Source organism: Pleurodeles waltl, chromosome 5 (genome assembly GCF_031143425.1).
Source record: "Pleurodeles waltl isolate 20211129_DDA chromosome 5, aPleWal1.hap1.20221129, whole genome shotgun sequence".
In the NCBI taxonomy this organism is placed as follows: domain Eukaryota; kingdom Metazoa; phylum Chordata; class Amphibia; order Caudata; family Salamandridae; genus Pleurodeles; species Pleurodeles waltl.
This window is the reverse complement of record NC_090444.1, coordinates 608,713,676-608,737,976: the sequence shown is the minus strand read 5'-3', so window position 1 is coordinate 608,737,976 and position 24,301 is coordinate 608,713,676. Positions and strand designations below refer to the sequence as shown.

The 24,301-nt window shown below is 44.4% G+C and overlaps 1 protein-coding gene across 1 annotated transcript in view; it reads left to right on the top strand.

The window, feature by feature from the left end:
• Positions 1 to 24,301, top strand: part of MTR (5-methyltetrahydrofolate-homocysteine methyltransferase) — a 484,998-nt gene that overhangs the window by 175,986 nt on the left and 284,711 nt on the right. The window contains exon 14 of the mRNA XM_069234453.1: positions 13,902 to 14,042. Coding sequence (XP_069090554.1) covers positions 13,902 to 14,042 — 141 coding nt within the window. The remainder of the gene's footprint in view (positions 1 to 13,901; positions 14,043 to 24,301) is intronic.

Genomic DNA, 24,301 nt, shown 5'->3' with positions numbered 1-24,301 from the left:
CGTTACTTGCAGCGTCCGGGGTAGAGGATGTAGAGCTCGGCGATGGCGTAACTTCAGGGGGTGGGAGGGCCATGGGTCATGGCACTGGGCGCAGTGTCACTGGATCAGTCTGGAACAAGCAGGAACTGGAAGCCACAGGCAAGTGGCATTCTAGGTGTCCAGATGCCTACTGATGTGGTTGCGCTGCGGCCTGCATTAAGTAGGTCCTGGAGTGGCCGGAAGAACGGTGAGTGGGAAAACCCGGTTGGAAAAACCCCAGCGGGAAAACCGAGGCAGCTTTGGTGTCACTGGATCCGTCTGGAACCAGTAGAAACCGGAAGCCACAGGCAAATGGCAGGCTCGGTGTCCATGTACCTACTTTAGCTAGAAGAAATATCTGTCTAAAAGAAATATATAAAGCTCTAACATCAGCCAGATGTTTAATGGACAATAATACGTTCAGTTTAGCTGATAAAATGTTTACAGAACGGTCAGCATTATCCGACCATGATAGGAACAAATTTAAAACAACATCCACATCCCAAGGTGCTATACTTTGGAGTAGGAGGATTACAAAACATTTTACTCCTTTTAATAGTGGACAAGCAAGCTGAAGCACTCCCACTGGTTTTCTGTTGATGTAAGGATGATAGCTAGAGATGGCCAATTAATAAAGATTTATCATACAGTATGTTTTGCCACTGCTAGCCTCAGCTGCTAAGAAATAAACAATACAGTATCCGCTGAAAGGGGATTGATAAATTTTCTCACACACCAGCTTGGCCATAAAGACCAAGCTGATCTGTGAGCTTTGTTGTTTCCAGGGACCCAGGATCTATCAATGTATTCTGAAGTGTCCTGCGAATTGAAAGGGAAAGATAGGGAGATCCTGCTGTTTTCACACTGACAGCAAGAGGGGTTGTGAGGAATACCGCAAGGATCGAGGAAAAGGTTGGGAAAGGATGGGAGAAGAATTGAAAAGTCCATGGCTTTTTCCAGGAGAGGAGGGAACGATACCTGAGATTGCCAGAAGGGAGCCACCAGGATGAGGATTGCTTGTTGACATCTGTCTTGGGCCAATACCCTGTGTATCATAAGAAATGGAGGAAAAGCGTAATTGACTGGTAGGGACCAGTCCTGACGAAAAGCATGTGAGGCTAAGGCTAAGGGATCTGGGCTCCAACTGAAAAATTGAGGAACCTGATAATTCAGTCTGGAGGTGAAAAGGTCTATTTGGAAAGGACGCATTTGCTAAGTAAAGACTTCAACACCGAAGGATGAATATTCCAATCACCTGATTCCTGAAGGTAATGGTAGTGCCAGTCTGCCACTGAGTTTAGATCACCTGGCAAGTATTCTGCGTGTACTGAAATTCTGTTGAGGAGACAGTCTTCCCAAAATGTTTTTGCTAGCTCTGCCAATGGTTTCAATTTGGTGCTGCCTAGATAATTGATGTAAAAACTGCAGAAATGTTGTCCATGCGAAGAAAAATGGAGCAATGAACTCTGGGTAAGATGTTCAAAGCTTTTTTCAGGTCGCGAGTGGGCCTAATTCGCAGAATCGCTTCGTTTGTGACCAGAAAAAAGCATTTTTGGATGTACCAAACCCTATTTAGCAATTCGGTAACCTATTAGCGAATCGCGAAATGGGTTAGCGAGTCGGTATTAGGAAGGGGCATGTCAGGGGCGTCCCTTCCTAATAGCGACTCGCAGTGATATATGTCTGTCTTGCGGCCAAAATGCAGGCTTCAAACGTTCGTTTGTTACCACCAAATTCAATTTGGTTTTAGCCCATTCGGATAGGGGATAACATCCCCTTAGTGAAAGGGCATAAAAATATTTTTTTCTTTAAGAGAAGATAGTGGTCCTGTGGAATGCTGTCTACTCTTCGTTTTTTTCTTCTTGTTTTACGCATTCCCGTTTTCTTTTAAGGAAGGCGGGCCACATTTAAAAAAAAAAAAGTTGCTTTATTGAAAAGCAAACACAGCCATGGTGGATTGCTGTCCCCAGCAGGCCACAGTCCCTGTGTTTTTTTGCGATTCCCAAGTGGTTGAAAATTGTGACTTACCTCATGAATATTAATGAGGTAGGTCTATTTGCAACCCACTGGAAATCGCAAATGGAACTCAGTAGAGTTTCGCAAATTGGAAATTGTGATTTTGGAATTGCGATTCGCAAGGAATCGTATTTAGGAAATCGCAATTCCTAATGTATGTACATGTGGCCCCCTTTTCTTTGCTAGGATTTTGATTACAAAGGAACCTGCAAGCAACTCTAAACAGTTGATATGCAATCTGGACTTCTCATGTGACCATGTACCTCCAGTCGAGATTTGTCCACAACGGGCCCCTCAACCCATCAGGCTTGCATCGGATGCTAACACAAAATCAGGGGCTTATGCAACGATAGTTCTGCGTTCCAGGCGTCCAAATGGTCTATCCCCTCACGGGTGAGTAGCGCGCTCTACAAATTTCTTTGATTGATTGATTGATCCACCACGTAAGTTCTGAAAAGGATTTGGATCTAAATTTATGGAAATGGAGGAAGTTAGGCCTCTGCGTAGGTGATGAGTCTTCAGTCTTTGAAGGGCCCGATAATGGAGTGGACACAAGATAATGGCCTATATGGAAGACGAGAGAAGACCCACTATTCTCGCCAGATTTCCAAGGGAAATGGTTGAACTGTGAAGTATTTCTGATTTGAAGGTCTTTATTTTCGCTGAGGGAAGGTGAAGAGTGGCGCTGGAAGAATTTATCAGGAAACCTAAGAATTCAATTTGTTTTGATGGGATTAGCATGGCTTTACTGCTGTGATGAGAAAACCTAAATCTGAAAGAAGGGTGCATGTACGTTCTGATTTCTGCCTATAGTGTACATATGTTTTGACCGATCAGAAGAATATCATCTAGATAGCTAATTAGTCTGGTACCTTGGGCTTGAAGAAAAGCAACAAACAACTTCATCAGTTTTGTAAAACACTATGGAGTTGAGGAGAGGCCGGAAGGAAGGGAGGGAAAATGATAAATTTGTTCTTGCCATTGAAATTGTAGAAATTGCTTGTGTTCTTGATGGATGAGCACAGTTAGATAAGCATCTTGTAGGTCCAACCCGACCAAGCAGTCATGCTGTAGGAACAAATTTCTGAGATGGATGATAGTCTCCATCTTGAAATGACGGTAAACGACAAACTCGTTGAATTGTCTGAGACTAATCACTGGTCTCATCATCTTTTAGTTTTTCTTTTGAACCAAAAAAGGAACTGAAGACACCTCATTGAATTGGAAGTCATAATCTGAATTGCCTGTTTGTGTAAAAGAGGTTCTATTTCCAGAGAAATGAGGTTGGACATTTCTGTGGCAAACTTTGTAGGGGAAGAAAACACGATTTGAAAAGGATTGAAGTAAAGTTATATAGCATAACCTTGAATGATGTTTAAAACCCATGGTTCTGAAGTTATGGACTACCATTTTGTTAGGAACAATCGAAGACGGCCTTCAACAGAAGGAAGGCCATAAGAGAGATTTACCCATTTGGGAAATGAATCTGGAACCTTTAGCTCCACAGTCGCAGAAACGTCTGCCCCTCGGGGGATAGAATTGAGGCTTGTATTCTTGATAGCTGGCATTGTAGGAGCCTCTGAATCCCTGCTTCTGGTAGTTAAAACTGGTAAAGTGGCTCCTGCCTCTGCCGGCCGTGGTGAAAAACACACTGGGGGAAAACCTTCTTGAGAGACTGTTAAGCCTTGTCGAGGAATGCGAAGGTCAATACATATTTGTTGGGTTCTTTTATGAAAAAATCCCCAAACAGTAGACATTCTCCTTTAATCCCCAGATCCATGAACACAAGATTAGCGAGGCTCTTTGGACCCACAAAGAGAGATCTCCTGGTTAGATAGAGGAGTTATCCAACCTCGCAGACTCTGCTAAGTCAAAGATAAGAGCAAGGGGACCAACAATATCCAATAACTTGTCTTGACACGTACACCAGGCTTTATCCACACCCTTGAGAGGGTCTTTACTAAATGTTGTAAAGAATGTGAGCATGGAAGGATCTATGGAGAGAGTTGGGATATTTTGAAAGACAAGAAGGTCTAGGGCCTAGTTAAAATCTGACTTCAACTTGGCCCTAGCTGGCTTATCCAAAGGTAAACGAAGTCTAGAGGCAATGTATTCCCCCACGTGATCAGCTGGGAACCACTCGGTGGAGTTGGGGTAGTGAATAAGAGTAGGGACTAACATATAAGTACCCTCAGTGCGTAAAACTGTTATGGCTGCAAAAGGGTCACAAGAATGTGAAGCTAATTTGGCTTTCTTGGGAGGAGGAGTGGAAAGAGGGTCAGCGCTCCTGTTACCATCTTTGTCATTATTTGAATCCAGATTACCCATGTTGTCATCCGTGTCATAAATGTGTGAAATTAAAATAGAAGACAATTTTACATTGATATGTTTAGATTTAGTCTTAAAGTTAGATGCAACTAAAGTATAGCCCTCCTCAACAGGAGACCTGGGAGGCACTACATCCTCTGCCAAGTGTTAGGGTACCTTACTATTTACCAGTGCAACATCAGATTTAGTTTTAGGTTTATTAATAGACACAGTAGGTACCTCATTGTTTTGAGCTTTCTGCTTTCCCCTGCAGAATGGGCCAACATCATCTAAGCCATGAGATTAACTACAGAATTCTCAATATTTTTTGTTGCTTTATCCATTGAGGCTGCAACAGCCTGCTCCAAGGATGCCTGATTAAAGCCATTCATATTATCTTTAATGATGTCTTCCTCTCCATCATTGTTTTGTGGTAAAGGAGAGCTGTTTATCTCCATGACAAGCTAAAATTAAACCAACCAGAAACAAAAGGATTAAGATATAAGGCAAGGAAGAAGCACCTAGACTCCTTCTAATGGGCATGTATTATGGACTCCTCCTAATGGGCATGTATTATGGGCGTGAAAGCTAAGGCCTGAGGAGAATGATGGCATGAAGAGGAGGCGGGAGCAAAGGCCACGCCTCTGTGAGGGAGTAGACTTATGCAAAGGAGTGTAGGCTCTGAACACCGCTCAAGGCAAGAGGGAATAGGCAACAGAATTACTGCAGGTGGTATGCGATGCTCGCTGGAGGTGAAGACGGGCTCAGAAGAGAAGCGCGTCTCAGACTGCAACATCAAAATGGTGAATGCAGTCTGAGACGCGCCGAGCATGAGATGAAAATGTGCTCCCGAGCAATGCGCCAACATGCCGACTGGGAGAAATCAAGCCAGGTAAAGCGCAGCTGAGAAACCAATGATTATTCAAATAATACCAACCTAATTATTAATAACAGAACTTACTTATCTTGATTGCAAGCACCAAGAAAAGAGGACTGTTCGCAGTCAAGCTAGGTATTATACATGGTACTGTGAGATCATTGGTCATTTGTACTATGTTTCTTCTCCCATTGGCTACTTGTTCCATAGACTGATGGGATTTGTAGTTTTTTCTAGAATCTTGACTTCTGCTATTTGATTAAAGCAAGATCAGAACAGCAAAATAAGAGCCTCCGATCTTGAAATAAAATTCTGCTTGATTACTCTCTATTGTCTGGCAAAAGTGCAAAACTTAGATCAGAGTTTCAAAAGCTAAAACCGGGACTAGCCAAACATAGAAGTAGGACTCGATAGTGATAATGAAAATTCAATGGGCAAATAAGTAAGAGCGCGCACACACACAAGAGTGTGGTGGTAGTGATCTTAAAACAATCTGAAAACTTCTGAAGGTTGCAGTTAAAGAAAATCCATACAAAAGCTCTGCTTCTATTACAAATGCGCCTTAACAGATGTCTTTGAGCTAATTTTACCTATAAAGTACTCTTGGTATCTTGATAAGTATTGAGAACCCAATGTATCCAGCATAATGACAGCCACCGTGGCATGACCTCATTAGTGCACCCAGTCCCCTACCTCTGTCTCCTGGGAGCAAGAACTGAGGCCCCAGCTGACCTCCTGTGACCTTGTTCAATGTAACTCTACTCAGTACTCTCCTCAGTAAAGTGCTTTAATACCAAGGCTTCAGATTGTGCCATTTAAAACATTATTAATTACTTAAATAGTTTAAAGGCATTTTTGGATGCAGATGAAACACTGGTTAAGCCTGCCCCCAAGCTCTGAAAGTTCTTGTAAGGCAATCGCTGGCCCAAAAAATGACAGTTTATGTCTCTTTTTCTCTCTCTCTGTTAGATGCATTAAAGTCTGAAACTAAAACAGTATATATCAACAAAATCTCAGTTGTACAAGTGCATCATATAAGCCAAGGTTATCTGACAGGAAGATTGCTGTGTTCAGGTATCATGTACATTTGTTCAATTGTTGAGTGCCAACATTGCCAGCATTGGGCGGACGTTATAGCAAACATTAAAAGTATCCATACCAATAAAACAACACAATAAAATTACAATCATTGTGCAGTAAAAAAAACAACCCAAATGCATAAAACAGATGTTTGATGAAAGAAAATATTTGACATGCACTGCAAATGGGCCAGAGATGGGCAGGATCGCCATTGTTCGAGAAATGACCCAAGACTCTTATTTACGTGCATGAAATACCAGGAGGACCTCTCCCAGACTTCAGCTGCCAATTCCAGTGGCAACTGATGATCTTTGCAAGTGAAGGGGCGATGCCTATTGTTTTGTATTAACGCCAGTGTGCCAGTCTTTTGTCAGGCATACCCCTTTAGCCAAGAGTTACTTACAGTATGCCTGCATCAGAACACCATATTCCATTGGTGACCTATGTTAATAAATTAACTCCAGTATTTCAGAGCCAGCATTTTTATCATGGCTTGCTTTCCCCAACCTACCCCTCCAGCCCCAGTATTCCATGGTTGCCCTCTCTGAGACCAAGATTTACCTCTAGTATGCCAGCATCAGAATGTTGCTGTAGATGTCCCTATATGTCAAGATTTACTTTGAGTATGTCCTGGCCTGCATTTTGCCACAGGTACCCTCCCTTATGTAAAGATTTACCTTCAGTATACAAGTGACAGCATGCTACCTCAAGTACTTCCATAAGCCAAGAATTAACTTGAGTATGTCATGGCATTGACTCACATGCATAAAACACTTGTAACACTCACACTCACTCAATTGTACTCACTTCCTGTCTCAGTCACTCTCCCCCCCTTCACTAGTTAATTATGCCAAATGTACTTGGCTCATTGAATGCAAACCCATTGAAGTGCCCAAATGGCAGCATGTCTGAAGTATAACTAAACTTGTAATTGGAATTCATCAAGGGGGCCACAGTTGGTTTTATAGTGAACCAAACATGGAGTGTATATATGCAATAACACAAGACTTGGTTGTTCTCTCCCTCCTCTTTCCCCTCCAATGTAAGCTTATGTTGCAACAGTACTGCATTGTTCTGTCTGACAAATCAAAGTCCCCCTAGTGCAATCATACGGATTGTTCTTGACTCTTGGGACTGGGTCCTGGAATGCAGCATTTTTGTTTTTAATATTAGTAAGGTGGAAGACTACAGCAGTGGGAAGGACAGTGTCAACAGCCTCAATTATGCTTGTTATATATGTAAGCTATAGCCAAATATCTCCTCTTGGTTATTCAATGCTGGAAATTTGTGGCACAGTAACCTCTTTGACATGAGCCGCGCACCCACTTTTCTTTGATATTAGCTTCAATAAGTTGAGGTTAAGGCATCCCTGAAGCCCCCTTTCTGCTAAATAGGTCAGGTGAGTCCTACAAGCTACCTTGCCTGAGTTCTCAATAAATTGTTGTGGAATGGGTGTTGCATCATAAACCTTATTGTCCATATTTTAGCCAGTCAGGTTTGGGTGCTGGATTTTGTAAAATAATGCACATTTTACATCTACCTTCTGTAATAAAAGAAATATACCTTTATTTAATATAGCCTTTAGTGTTAATATCTGAACCAAAATTCTCACTCCCAAACTGGTGAATTAAAAAGGAAGGGGTAGAAGGACGGTAGACGCTGAGTGATTCAAACATTGAAAAATATTTCCAAATAAAAAGTGAGAGTGAAAAGGTCTAAAGCATTCTCCCAGTTTGGACTCACAACCTAGCAAGATCCAGTCCCAGGAAGCACCACACTACTACCACTCCTTTTAAACCTTCACACTATCCATACAAGGATCACTAAAGATCAAGCAGACAGTCTCTTTGTGCCATTTTCCTCTTTGACTTTCTCCAGGAAGGCCTGTGCCATGCCTTCTTGAGAAAACATATACATTTTCTCAAGGGCCACCATTGAAGTTATGGCGGAGTGAATGATGTTGACAGAAAGCGCTAAAATATGCAGATATTTTTTCACTGCCATTGAAACTTTCTTACTGAAGATGGCTAAGATCAAATCTGGGAAAAACAGTATTTTCTTCCACCTCAGGTTTTCAGAACATACTTCTTCATCTTTGGAGATTGCACCAGCATTGTCCTAACTCCAGTATTGCCTGCCTTAGGCTCTCTCTTTGCCCCTCTTGAGCACTCTCATGATTACACAGTATGCCCACACCGCCATCATCTAGATGATCCTGAACACTAATGCCATCTTATTCCTCTGCAGTGTCTCCTCTACTAAGAACTGCTTGTCCTCCGTCACCTCGATGGTGATTCCGCACATATAGAGGTGGGCTTATCTCATTTCACCTTAAGACTTGTGCAGTGCATGGCTGGAACACCCCAACTACTGTAATGAGGGTTGAGTAACAGAACAGCAGGGGGTTGATGCATGGAAGACGTGCTCTTCAATTAAAAAATATAATAATTGATATCCACAATTTTGCCAATCAAGCCTTTAGTTTTAATTTCAACTGCTATGGTTGCCTGCTCTGGCTTATGCATAGTGGCATTTAGGTCTGGTTGTAGAGTGTTGCTGTTTCCTCCTGCACTTTGTGAGTCCACAGACGGAGGAACATTCAAGGCACCCAAATACTCACTTATAGGGCGAAATAATATGTCCCTCTAGCCCTTATTCTTTGAGTATGAGTAGGTAATGGAGACTGTCACTGTGCCATAACAACATGTATGATCCCATGTGTGGAGTGCTGTATGACCACATAACTAGACCACTATCCCTGCACTAACCTTCCTGCTCTCTCTTCACAAAAATGACCCTCTGCAGATTCCTTGTTTTGATGAAGAATCTAAAGAGTGTCACTCCCACACTCTCGGACATGGAACACTCCTGGTTTTCAAATCTAACAGTGTTGCATATGTGCATCTCCTCTCCCTCCATGGCTAAGCAGCCCAGTGGTGCTGCTTCGATTCTGTCGATGTGTGCTACTTTTCTATTAATGTACTGCTCTGGGTACTGCTTCCAGTATGTCTGTGACACTCCACAGACTGCCAGAAGGCCTTCAGGAAGTTTCAACAATTTCTCATCGGTTGTTTTTCTACTTTACCCAGGTGGGAAGGAGAGAGGCAGGACCTGGGTCAGTGCTCCACATTACAGCACTATATAGATGAAGATCAGGAGAGCAAGCCTCAGTAATGTGCAATGCTTTATTTCAATCTAGCAGGAACACATTTGGTGTACTGGCTGGCAAACTACTTTTTGTTTTGGTGTTTTTATGGGGAGAATCAGGCACATATGTGAATGTCTGGTTCCAACCGAATAAACTCACCATGGTTTCTTTGTCATATTCTGTTAGGTAAAAGAAAATCATAATAATTGGCAAATGAGATAAAACAAATCTAACATCTGCTGTGTAACGAAAGCTAAATATTTGCTCAGACTCCGACTTTAGTGACTATGGAATGGGGATTTATGACAGAGATTAATGTTTTTCCACTTCCCTACCTTTGTTGCTGAAGATCCATAGCAGTCTCTACAAGATACTAGACAAATACTTGTTTAGTAGTGGAAAAGTTAAAGATTTTTCCCTTTCACAAATCCTGCATTCCCTAGGAGTTGTGGTAGCCTTCGTGCATGGCAGCTTTACCCGAAAAATATGCAATATGTGACTGGGTGAATGGATTACCACTATAAGATAATCCCCTTTGGCCTGAACTTCATCACTAAAGTATTATCTAGGGTAAAGTAGCACTGAACTTGTTTGCTCATGTTTAGAACCAAGGGCTATTGTGAGTATTTGATCAGGCGTACTTGCTTTTTTCCTAACATTTGTGTAATGTTTGCTCTTCACCTGTTTTCTGGTAGCACCCATGATGGGTCATTCCTGGTCCTGACAATGTAGTTCAGTTTGCCCCTTACACACTGTAGGTAGTTCCTTCACCAAGAAAAGGTTCTGGCAGTAAAGGAGCAAGCTTAGTATTTCTAGCACATAGATGACCACACAGCAGTTCCAGAGGACTATATGAATGCATACGGTTCTGCTGGCCAATCTGTGAATGAAGAAAATCTACCATAACCCCCTTGCCTATCCCCCTTCCTTAAAAAAACAAAAAATGTAGTAAAGATGGATGAAAATGGGTGAGTGGTCACGGCTTGAGCAAGGGACGGAGCCACTAGTAGTCAACCTCCCTGATTATTACATCTCCTAAGCAAGATAAATGTACTTGCTGCCTACTCAGAACTTGCTTTGTATGCTTCTAAAAATAAACTATTTACACTTTTAGCTACCGTAATTCATGTTAAGTAGAATGACAGCAATGATAGTATTAGTGTTGATTTGTTGAAAGGGGGGGAACAGATTTTCTTTTTTTTTTTTTTTTTTTTTTTAAATGGTATCACTTTTAATACTGATGTATGTAATTAGTGGTCCTGTAAGTCCAGGGACATAAATGAAGACAGGCCTACAGCACTAATCATTCTCAATATATCTAATGTACTAAGACATACAGGAGTGTCAGTTTCATATGCTTGTGAGTTAGTAGTCAAATTACCTTCATTTGAATTGAATTCATCTTGTTGAACCAGAGGCTGTGCATCAAGCTCAGCTGTGCCCATCCACTTACATCTGGGTGCTGAAGGTTCCTTAATTGTGACCCCAACTATTTAATGGAAAATAATAACCTTTGTCACAACTGTAGACTCACTGTTGAAGTGTTTTCAAAAGTTCCAGTGTTGATGTTTGCATACAAGCCCTCTAATGAGGGTGCAGCTGTTTCCCTCCATCAGGAAACCCCTGGCTTCATATTTCACCTTCTCTAGGGAAGTGTACTGGGTGATGTTGGAAGCTACAACAGATCACTTGTTGAGATTAACTCACTATAGGACTAATAAAACGGCCACCGAATGGTCGAAGGATTCTACCTGCAAAACATTTGTATCTCAAGTCCATACCACTTCGCATGTTACATGAATTTAATGTCTGTTTCACATCTTTGCATATAAAGTAAGATTTTTTGTTGCTTTTGTGTAAGAAAATACACATTTTTTTGAAAGGTAGATCATATATATGCAATAACAGTTGCAGCATAGTGCAAAGAATTACATGCTAACGCTTCCTTTTGTTGTATTGTTTGTGCCTACTATGCTTTTACTTCCTACAAAATCTTCTAGTCTTTAGCTTGAGATATCTTACTCTCATAAATCTATGGCCATCAAAGCGTCATTTTAATTGCATACCTTTACTTTGATCTTTGTACTATGATTTAGACAGTAGATTCTGTTTTGTTTAATAAGGGGAACTTAAAGCAAACACACTAGTATGGAATCTGTATCCTGGCCTCAACTTTGAAGTGCACGTTACTCCGGTTAAACATAAGATAAACTGAACTACCTACACACTCTACTCTACTACTAGGAGCTTAGATATTATTCTCCTCAGCCTTTTGTGGTAACTGGGCCCTCATACTGTTGGGTCACTTCTGGTGGGCCTCCAGCTTTCTAACACCTCTGGGACCTGCAGCAAGGACACACAATGAAACAGATAAAGGATTCGAATTGAAAGGTGACTGTGGGCTAGAGGAGACACTAACCCATGAAGCCACTACTCGTTCCAGGGTAACCAAAGTCATAAGGTTAATCACTCAGATTAGCTCACAGAGGGTACTTTCCCAAGCAGCAAAGAATGTTTACCTCACAAGGGACTTAGGCTGTTATAACAGTCTGGTCTGATTTTGGCTGTACCCTATCATTCCTGACACTTAACCTGGCCACATGGCTTACCGTCATTGCATTGAGACCTTGTTGTGCTTACCTGAGTGTAAGGTTGCACAAAAAGAATTTAACAGATTCACAGGAATAGAGAAGGATTGACCAAAAAGGAAGGACTGTGATTCATACAGAGGTTTTTGTTTACGGTGTCAAACTCAGACGTGCCCATCATGGGTTTCCCATTGAGGATTAGTTTAATGGATATTGAACAGTTGTCCCACCCTATCCAGGATAGAGCTAGGATGGGAGAAGGGAAGAAGTTCATGAGATGGACTGGCTTTATTAGGGAGCTACCCAGTCAGTCTAGGATTTGTCATTGTGGGAGGCAGCTGTATTCTGACAAATGTTTCTCTTCTACAGGCAAGTACATGGCATTCATAAACGGAAATGAAGGGGGGATGTTAAAATAATTGATCATGGCGCAAGGCTGGTATATTCACATAACCTTATTTCCTCTCTCACAGGGTATGTTGGGCTGTAGCAAAATTCTTGTATAATATATCTGAAAAGCTAGTCATCATGTTTACGTGTAGTTAGTCGATAACCTTTGTTTATTCTGTGGAATGTGAATTTGCATGTAGTTCTGCACAGTTTGCCTCTGTTGCACAATTTTTGCTGCTATTTCAATTTGCCTTTCTTACACAATGCACTCTGTAGTACATACGCTGTATTTTTAGGTTCGGGATTGTGTTGTTCATGTAGTCTCGGGTACGGTGCGGGGGTGGGGATTATTTAGTATTTATTTTTTAAGATGTATGTGTGTACTACTTTTTAATCTCGAAATGTTCTGTTTCGCCTTAATTGGAAGTATTGATCCATATGTGATCATGAGTTGTTCTGGCTGGAGATTTTATGAATCTCTTTTTTTTTTTTTATTTTTTTTTTTTTATTATTGTCATGATTGAAGTGTGTGGTTTGTATTGTCTATTTGCCATGATACCAAACTAATAAAAAATCAGTCCATCAAAAAAACTCTCTCACAGATGAATGTAGTCATTTTTAGATGGAAGTGAAAGCAGAGGTGTTAAGAAAGTTGTCACAGAGGGAAGCAGGTGTATTCTGACAGCCTTCCTATTTGTTCCACAAAGGCGACTTTCACTCAAGGCTAAGCCCTTGGCTTCTGAGCACTAAATGAAAATTGCCCTTTAAGAAATTGGTTTTAGAGGCACTGCCCTTCCTAATTTGCTTTGATCCACTGATGGAAAGAAATCTGCTGACTCCTTACTTTCCTACATGTGAACAAACACATTAACCAGACCAAGGCACAGGGCATAACAGACATTATGTTGGCTGATAAACATCATGCATTTTGTACCTTGACAGTACTAAGGTTCTGTGATATAGAGGACAGTAAATTGTACATCTGCCTCTTAGATTTTCTGCTCAGAAATTATAGGCAAAATCCCATTTGTTTTGCTGAAGGAGAACAGGTCCCTTGTGCAGTACTGGATTTAAAATCACATGTGCAAGAGTGCTGACTTGCCTTGGTCTAGAGAGATGATCGGTAGTGACACAAGGGCTCTGCATATAGTTCACAGTATACCAGTGGCATTTCTACCTTTATTTAGAGAGTGAGAAAGTACCCAGAGTTCTCCGCTTCACATTGAAGAACAGGGTGCTACACAAAATGTGAAAGTGCTGACAGCACAGGCCCTTTAGGTAGTACTGTAGACCATCAGTCTAACTACTGCTAATCTTTATTGTTGGAGGTTAGCCAAAGGGCTAAGCACCAACTTCATTAACTCACCACTTTGCACACAGCCTGTCTTTTGTGTTTGTGATTTTCATTGCACCTTCCCTTTTCCAGTCAACAACCACTATAAAATTTTAAGTCTGTGATTTTGTTTTCTTGTTATAGGAAGCACTGAGTATCGCCAAAGCTCAGGTAGAGATGGGAGCACAGGTCCTGGACATCAACATGGATGATGGGATGTTGGATGGACCCACTGCAATGGCCAGATTTTGCAACTTTATTGCCTCTGAACCTGACATTTCCAAGGTTGTGGACCCGTATTGTGACTTTGTTTTCAGTATGATGTGTATGGGGATGAGTTCTTAGCCTTGAAGACAAGTGATTTTATGCATTGTTAAGAATAGTGGATGGTGAAACTATGAAGTGAGACTTGTCTGACTTTGGAAGGAAGTGGCTAAAAGAAAATATCTATTTATAATATGCTATGTACATTTTAGAAAAAAACCTCACGTTTGTGTTTGCGAAATTAAGGTGTTTCAACTTACTGATTTGCTCATTTATTAAATTCCTCAAATGATTGATGTCTTAATAGAGTTGATATGTTCAACACCTGAATTTTTTTTAATAATGACATGCATGCTCAATAATCGTTTGGCCATTGTGTACACTTATAATCACAATTAATGAACGAAAATCCCAGAAAAATGTAATCACTTTTTTTCTCCTTCAGTACAACATTTTTATAACAGCTACTGCCTCTATGAGGGGCACTGAAGCGCCAATATGGGCAGCATGCTACAAATTGTGGTGCATGTAATTGGAAGATTGTTGTCTTTGTTTTTGATCTTATGTGGGAAGTGTTGTGTGAGATGACCCCTAAAATGCAGTTATTGTGATGGGATGCAGTGCATAGCACTTTGATGGATGAAGCAGTGAGAAATAGGCATGCAGTTTATAGTTTTCACTTACCTGGCAGCTTTGAAACAGCTCTGCAGATCCCTTTATAGTATTTCTATTATCATAGCCCACTTAGCTGGTTACTGCACCTGTCTGTCTATTCTGAGATATTTTGTTTAACGTTTATGCCATGAGCAGACATAGGTTGGAGGGAGAAATAGTGAGGAGGTCTGCTGGGATGAACTTTGTTATTGTCATTCCATATCTGATTGTCATTGTAAGGTGTCTAGAAGTGGTCATAGAGTGTAACTAATTGAAACATGAAGTAGTGGGCTAAATTAGCGTCCACTGCTATACATCGGTATGAGGCAGATCTTTTTAGTTATTCCATCCCTGTTCAGTTGAGGATCGATGGTTTAATACTATGGACTTGTATAGCAGTTGGTGAGGAACATAGTCGGTAGGGTTTTTGTCTTATGTCAGTGTAAGAGAATCAAGCAGTCTTAGTAAAATATTATTTACCCTTTATGAACTACAATTGGCTGCTCGACCACTGATTGGTATGCTATTAGTTTTAGTGTAGTCCAGGAGAGTTCTATTTGAATTCTTCAAAGACTCCATCAGCGTCACCACCTCCACCGAAGACACCCCTCTCGCCGCTGAACACCTGCATTTTCAGATTCACACCGATCCGAGGACCACCCTCAGAGGATCCCTCATCTACCGTCCTCCCGGGCCACGCGCCCCTTTCAGCGACGCCATCGCCGACTTCATCTCCCCGCACGCCCTCGCCTCGCCGGACTACATCCTCCTAGGCGACCTCAACTTCCATCTGGAACAAAACAACGACCCCAACACCACCACCCTGCTCGACAACCTCGCCAACCTCGGCCTCAAACAACTGGTGAACACCGCCACCCACATCGCCGGACACACGCTTGACCCCATCTTCTCCGCCAGCAAACACGTCTTCTTCAGCCACGCCTCCGCCCTATACTGGACCGACCACACCTGCGTCCACTTCACGTTCCGACGCGAGACCCGCCACCTCCGCACCCAACCCATCCCTCGTCGACAGTGGAACAAGATCCCCGAAGAGCAACTCTTCTCCGCACTCGCTGCCAACCAACCCACCCTCACCACCGACCCCAACGACGCAGCCCTCAACCTCACAAACTGGATCTCCAACTGCGCAGACATCCTTGCTCCCCTCAAACGCACGCATCGACAGACCAACACCAAAAAACCTCTCTGGTTCTCTGACACCCTCAAAGAATCAAAGAAAACTTGTCGCGCCCTTGAGAAAGCCTGGCGCAAGGACCGCACCGCTGACAACATGACCGCCCTCAAGCACGCTACCCGCGAACACCACCACCTGATCCGCGCCGCCAAAAGGAACTTTTTCACCGACAGACTGGACAAAAACAGACACAACAGCAGAGAACTCTTCAGCATCGTCAAGGAGTTCTCCAACCTCAGCGCCAACGCCGTCACGCCCTCACAGGATCTGTGCGAATCCCTCGCCACTTTCTTCCATCGCAAGATTAGCGACCTCCACGACAGCTTCGGACACCAGGCCCAACCAAACACCACCGAACCGGCATCCACGGCCATCACCCTCAACAACTGGTCCCACATCAACACGGAAGAAACCAAATCCATCATGAACTCTATCCACTCCGGCGCCCCTTCGGACCCCTGCCCGCACTTCATCTTTAACAAAGCCGACGACATCATCGCCCCGCACCTCCAGACCGTCATCAACTCTTCTTTTTCTTCTGCTACCTTCCCCGAATGCTGGAAACACGCCGAAGTCAACGCCCTACTAAAGAAACCTACGGCTGACCCGAGCGACCTGAAAAACTTCCGCCCCATCTCTCTTCTGCCTTTCCCAGCCAAAGTAATAGAGAAGACTGTCAACAAACAGCTGACCACCTTCCTGGAAGACAACAACCTGCTTGACCCCTCACAAACCGGATTCCGAACCAACCACAGCACTGAAACCGCCCTCATCTCAGTCACCGACGACATCAGAACCCTGATGGACAACGGTGAAACAGTCGCCCTCATTCTGCTCGACCTCTCGGCTGCCTTTGACACCGTCTGTCACCGCACCCTAATCACCCGCCTCCGCTCCACTGGAATCCAAGGCCAGGCCCTGGACTGGATCGCCTCCTTCCTCTCAAACCGTTCCCAAAGAGTTTACCTCCCTCCGTTTCGCTCAGAACCCACCGAGATCATCTGCGGCGTACCCCAAGGCTCATCACTCAGCCCGACACTCTTCAATGTCTACATGAGCCCCCTCGCCAACATCGTACGCAAGCACGACATCATCATCACCTCCTACGCCGACGACACCCAACTTATACTCTCCCTCACCAAGGACCCCGCCAGCGCCAAGACCAACCTACAAGAGGGTATGAAGGACGTCGCAGATTGGATGAGGCTCAGCCGCCTAAAGCTGAACTCTGAAAAAACGGAAGTCCTCATCCTCGGCAACACCCCGTCCGCCTGGGACGACTCCTGGTGGCCCACGGCCCTCGGCACCGCACCAACCCCCACAGACCACGCCCGCAACCTCGGCTTCATCTTGGACCCTCTTCTCACCATGACCAAGCAAGTCAACGCCGTGTCCTCCGCCTGCTTCCTCACCCTCCGCATGCTCCGCAAGATCTTCCGCTGGATCCCCGCTGACACCAGAAAAACCGTGACCCACGCCCTCGTCACGAGCCGCCTGGACTACGGCAACACCCTCTACGCCGGGACCACAGCCAAACTCCAAATTCGCCTGCAACGCATTCAAAACGCCTCGGCCCGCCTCATCCTCGACATACCCCGCAGCAGCCACATCTACACACACCTGAGACACCTGCACTGGCTTCCAGTCAGCAAAAGGATCACCTTCCGACTTCTCACCCACGCACACAAAGCCCTCCACGACAAGGGACCGGAATACCTCAACAGACGCCTCAGCTTCTACGTCCCCACCCGCCTCCTCCGCTCCTCTGGCCTCGCACTCGCTGCTGTCCCTCGCATCCGCCGCTCCACGGCAGGTGGGAGATCTTTCTCCTTCCTGGCGGCCAAGACCTGGAACTCCCTCCCCACCAGCCTCAGGACCACCCAGGACCACTCCGCTTTCCGGAGACTCCTAAAGACCTGGCTGTTCGAGCAGCGATAACCCCCCCCCCTTTTCCCCTAGCGCCTTGAGACCCGGATGGGTGAGTAGCGCGCTTTATAAATGTTAATGATTTGATTTGATTTGATTCGATTTGAATTGACATTTCATATAATACTCAGTCTAGACATGGGTCAAACCTTCTCAACCGATCTAGACATAGAAAATTGTGTGCTGGTTGGGCTTGTCCATATCGGTGATGTATAGGTTGTAGATTCTACTTGAAGTTACAATTATTACTGTGGTTTGTATTCAGGGTTGAGCGATGATGTAATTGTCTTGCAAATAGCCATATTTTCACTTCTTTTGTGCAGTTCATATGTTTCTTAATGCTTTGAATCTTGGCTTGTTGTGAGTTCTAGAGGTTGGCAGCTTGTACTTAGAAAGCAGTGCCTCCTATGGATTTTGTCCTTTCAGTGGTATGATGATCCGTAGTGCAAGCCTAGAGCTTCGTGTCCTATTTTGTATGTATTGCTTGAATTTAACTTGTAGGTATTGCTGCCGTTTTTTTGGGATGGTCTGTGGACAATGGTGCAAGTATATAACTACCAAGCTCAAGTTACACCCCCTCACAGAGCACAATCTGGAAGCTTCTTTGTGGAGTTATGTAGAACATCGCTCAGCTGTTATGACCGTGTAGGACTTTAGTACTGTGAGAACATTACTGTAGGACCAGTGGTCCAACTATAACCCGCTTTATGCCGAGCCAGAGAAAAAGATGGCTCGGCATAAAGCGGGTTGACGGCATCAACCGGAACAAGGAATCCTACATCTTGAGATCCTAAGCGTGTCCTAAAATGTCACCTGCAATTGTGCGCTCTTACCATCGCTGCCACAAAAGAGTGGAACATTAGCTCTTGAACTGATCAATACCAGTTCGGAGTGTGACATGCTGAGAGAAAAAATGGCAACACTCCACAGTAACAGGCGGTGCTAAACCGTACGGAAATGCAAATTCATAATGATGGCCAGGTCCCCTTTTGGAAAACAAAGATACATTTTTAGCACAGTACCCCGTTTCTGCACCGTTTTGTTGCTGCAGCTTGTCGTCAGTGCACCTTTCTAGTAATGCTGGAGAAACTTTAAGTGACTTGGAGGTGGTATGATGCAAAATTAAGATAAGGAGTTCTGGGAGAGTTACCTTCTTGTGAAAACTTCTCTTTTGATTACTCTGACTTGAGGGTTCCTCCTCACTTTCTAAATGCCCACCCTTTTACCTTTCCTACTTGGCCAAGCTCATATTCCTGTCTCTATGCTTTTTATTCTAATCTTTTAGAACTACCCATTGGAAGTCTGAGGCTCATCAGAACCACAGTGAGTCTCATTTCTTGAAAGGAGGTACATTTGTCCAGGGGCCCACACATAATATCTCCTCTGGGAATCTGGACTTGTTTGAGGGCTTAACAATAGATTATACTGTCTGCTGGTGGAAATGGTGAAAGGCACTGACATCCCTGGTTGCCCGCTGTTATCATGCATTCTTTGTACATGCTTAAAGGTCAGTAAACATAGCTTTAAAAAAGAAAGCTGTTGTTAACCTTGGCTCAGTTTTGGCTGGGTGTATCTGTGTATACGAAATATTATGGATTACTAGTAAACAGTTAAAAACAAATGCCATTATGTGAGAATGCATGTTACTGTAGCTCACTATGTTCTTTAGTCCTGAAGGCTCCCCTTCCCTCTATCACCACAGTACATTAAGTATGTCCCAGTAGCGCTTCTGTGCTATAAATGCGTCTTATGACCAGCAGCTGACAGTAACCATGCACAGGCCATGTGAGAGGATAATCACACTTGCTATAACCATAGAGTAGTTTGGAGCCACAGTAATGTGTAACATATTAAAGTATGTTAAATTGTAGTGCTAGAGTGCTCACCACATGGCATTGACACTGACTACCAGTGCTGGTCAGGTTCTACAATATGCAGCTCTACAGCACCACTGTGAAAATAGTGGGTGTGGTTTGACTTTAGCCACATGCACCTGTGATAATGACATATATCCGCCTTCTCCACCAGTGCCTCCATGCTGACAGATCACCCGACTCTTGACAACAAAAGAGCACTATGTGAATATTTGGATAAGATAATGAAATCAAAGAGACAAGTTATCCATTTGGAACCAAAGCCCAACTATAAAGAGAGAGCCATTTTTGTGCAAATTTCTTAATTGTTACAAAGTCGATATTAATTTACAATGTGTTCGGAGCAGTTGACAGATATACAACGAAAAGCCATTGCAAGTATTGATAACACTTTCTGTTGCTCTACCCTCATTCTTTTTTTTTTTCTTTTTTTTTACGTTCTTATTGTTACGTCAACATTATAAGAACCGTTAAACCCAAAACCACCGGTAGAAGTCAAGCCGAGAATGTCATAGGGTGTCTCTGTTTACTGTCTACGTCTGCTGGTATTGCATGCAATATTTGTCATGTAGCTCCTGGTCCTCGTACGTGTAGGGCACTTATTATTTATGAATAGACATTGACATAGGTCAATTTATTTGGATGACCTAGGTATTCTTAGACCTTAACTGGGGCCAACCGTGGAGTACTCCCGCATCTGTGGATCTAGATGTATTCATGTTTGGGTCATGGCCTCCCACGCTTTCCGTACCTCCCCGCCCCTGCATCCCTCCCGGTTTTTCTCATATGTGACTCTTCAGCCCGGCCCATTCCAATAAATCTTTTCTCCATTCACTTGGTGTCAGGGGGTAAGCACTAATCCATCGTATGGCAATTCAAGGCCTAGCCACCACTAAGGCTAAAATTGTGTATCTTCTAGTGACTTTTCTTTTGGGATTGAATGGTAGGTGCCCTAATATACAGTCTGTGAAAGTCAGGGAGATGTTCCATCCCATCACCGCTTTTAAATGTTCTAAGATCTGTATCCAGAACTCCAATAATTTTGTACAGTACCAGACCATGTGGACAAAGTCCGCCCCAGCGATGTTGCATCTAGGACATGAGCTGGGTCTAGAGGGGTATATTGGGCTGAGACACTGGGGGGAAAGATATGTCATATGTATAAAGTTGTACTGAATTCGTTTAAATCTGGCTGATGTGGCCGCCCCACAAACCCCTTTGTGTACTTTTTTCCAGTCTGTCCTGCACTGTATCGTTGCCAAACCTGCTCAATTCTCAGTGGCTTTTGGTGTCTGTCAGCACAGAGGGCCAGATATATATTGGTAATAAAGCGTCTTCCCCCTGTCTTGGAGTGTGGTCAGCGTATAGGTTGGGTCTGGTGCACTGGGGAATGCAGGCCACAGTTGGCATGCTGTGGCGGATATTTTGGCATATTGAAGGAATTGCCCCCCTCCTAGGTGGAATTGTGTTTGTGCCTCCTGAAAGGATATAAATCGTCCCTCTCGGTTTAGGTCCGCTAACATTATGCAGCCCCATCTTGCCATTCACTTGGGGGATTATCCATAGATCCAAATCTAAAGCAAAAGGGGTTCTTTTTAGGACTGTTTTTACTGTCCGTTCCTAAATTCGACCCATAAGACATATTAGCTGCGGAAAGTGCTTAGGTATGACAATAAAAGTTCCCCCAATTGGTGACCTTCATATGATCCTTCCAGGAGTCATCTCTCCCAGTTCCACTCCCTATCTAGCCAAGATACAGCATGTTAGAGCTGGGCTGCGTAGTAGTACAGTTCCAGATCTGGGACATCTAAGCCCCCCTCAGCCCACCCACGCCTCAGGGTGGTCAGGCCAACCCAGCTTCCCTTTCCCTGCCAAAGCAACTCGACTAAGATTTTGTCGAGCTTGCGAAATACTCTCCTCGGAATTTCAAAATAAGAGCCCTGCACTATATAGAGATATTTGGGCAGGACAACCATCTTCACAAGTGCCACCCGGCCCAGCAGGGACAGCCCAAGGGAGTTCCAGAAATGGACAGAGGACCTTAGTCCCATCAACATTCTGGACATATATCTGGCATAAAATAAATCTTGATCTTGTGTTATGGCCCAAGTACTTAACTTTTTCTAATTCCCATCTGAGTTCAGTGTTGGGAAGCTCATCGCAGGGTACTCCTGCTAGGGTCCCAAGTGGGAAAAGGGTGGGTTTCTTCACATTGACCAACAGGCCCGACACCTCTCCAAATTCGTCCATCACGTTGAGCAGTAGGTGGAGCTATATATCGGGGCGATGGAGGTATATCAGTGCGTCATCCGCATATAAGGAAACTATATGTTCACTCCTCCCCACTTGAATACCCCATCCCTGTAGGACCTGGCGTAGTCTGCACGCCAGCGGTTCCAGCACTATAGCAAATATTAGGGAGTACAAGGGACATCCCTGCCTTGTACCTCTTTGCAATAAGATTTTGTCTGATACAGGACCATGGCCCTGGGCTGAGTTTATAATAATTTAATCCATCGGATGAACCGATGCCCCAACCGCTTTTTTCCCACCACTGACTAAAGTCCCAATTAAGGGAATCTTCCCAACATCCCCTCCACTCATAGGCAGTGGCCGCAACACCCTTCCAGTACCCAGTCACCAAGAGGGCCTGAAACCCCACGTAGCTCTCCAAAAAGAAGAGATCAAAACCTATATATACAGTATTAGAACATGTGATATTGAAGAATCCGTTCAGGACCTCAAGTGACCCTTCATTACGAGCTCAACCTAGGCTCAGCAACTCCGGTACACCCAGATCCTGAGCTGTCCTGTCCCAAACTATGACCTATCAGTCCCCTACCGCCCCCCATCGGAGGTCCAATCGTGTGTAAACGACCCAGAATTGTATTAATAGGGAAAGGATTTGTACGAATCCCCTCCACCCCCCCCCCCTCCACCCCCCCAAGCAGGACACGGTTCCAATGGACATACAGGAGATCTCCCCACAACGGGGGCGTCGGATGGGTCCATCACCAAGTTAGTGTCATATGTCCAAACAGTTAGAGTGTTGAGTATCTGTAGAGTGGGACGTGGGGAGGAAGAAGTTGGAGGTCGACTCTAGATCTCCCTCCATGGCCAGCGCCGCCCCCTCCATCTCCGTCAGTGTATGGGCTCTATCTGACGACAAAGTATGATTTTCCACTGCTGGAGCTCGAGCTGCTCAAGGAGGCCATTGGGCTCTGTCCCTCCCAGGTCTCTGCCATCCAGGAGCATGGTGTCCTTGCCACAAACCTTGGGTTTCCGTCCAATCAAATGCCTCCTGTGGAGTCTCGAAAAAGTGTGCTCATTTTCCATACTGTACTCTCAGTTTAGCTGGGAAAAGGAGACTGTACTTGATGTTATTGTCTCTTGGCTTTCTTTTAACCCCAAGGAAGTCCCTCTGAAGTTCCTGCACTTTTTCTTGTATAGTCCGGAAAAATAAGGATGGGCGTACCCTCATAGTTAGGGGGGCCTGAGTTTGCACATGTTAAAGGATTAAGGGCCTGATTGGAACTTTGGCGGAGGGGGTTAATCCGTCCCAAATGTGACGGATATCCCGCCCACAGTATTACGAGTTCCATAGGATATAATGGACTTGTAATACGGCGGGTGGGGTATCCGTCACATTTGGGACCAATTAATCCCCTCCGCCAAAGTTGTAATCAGGCCCTAAGTCTCTATCTCTGTGGTTAAAAAGGTGTGCTATAATTGCTTGCGATGGTGCACCAGGTTTCGGTGTCGGATCTAGGGCTCTATGCGCCCTTCCTACCGTGAAGAATTTTGAAAGCCGCATGGGCTGTAGGGCAGTAACCAATCAGTCCTGAAACAAAGTTCTGTGAATGACCCCTCCGCACGTTCCAGGAACCCCACCAGGCGGAGGTTATTACGGCGTGATCTGCCCTCTTTGAGTCGTTCCGAGTTATTGAATGCTAGTTTATTAGGTTCTGTGACCTTTGTTTAGAGCTCATTAATCATAGCACACAGCGTTGTTACTTCCTCTTCCTTGACCCTTTCCACTACCTTACGGAGGTCTAAGCAGAGGTGGTTTATGTCCATTGCCATAGTGTCCATTTGTTTGCCAGAGCTTCTCGGGTCCCTTTAATTGCCTCCAGAATATCTGTAGTGTCCTGTGAGGGCTGGGTTGGGGGCTCCTGCCCCTCCGCGGTACTCAGTCCTTGCCCCGGGGTGGTGTATTGCATGATCTTATTAGATTGGGCTCCTTTGTGCATTTTAGCACTTGAGCATAGCCCTCAAGCAGTACTTCCAGTCCAAGGGACACATTATGCTTGAAACCGTTCCTGATTTCCGGTAGACAATAGAGCACCAGGTATTCTGATTGTGAGTCCCTCGCAACTGCTATTATACACAGGCTCCGGAAAGCTGTTTGCGGGGGCAATAGTACGGTGTATCTGTGTGCCGCCTGGAGTCTGTGCTTCTCCCTACATCTTCATCCACTGGTGGGTCCTCCCACTCCCCCTGCCTCATACCTATGGCACGACTCCACAGTGCGTGGGGCCGTCTCCTTTCAAGAGGCATATGGGGGCCCGTTACACGCCTCTGTCTGGTGCCCTCTTCCAGTGCTTGCGGCAATACCCGGGCCACAGATC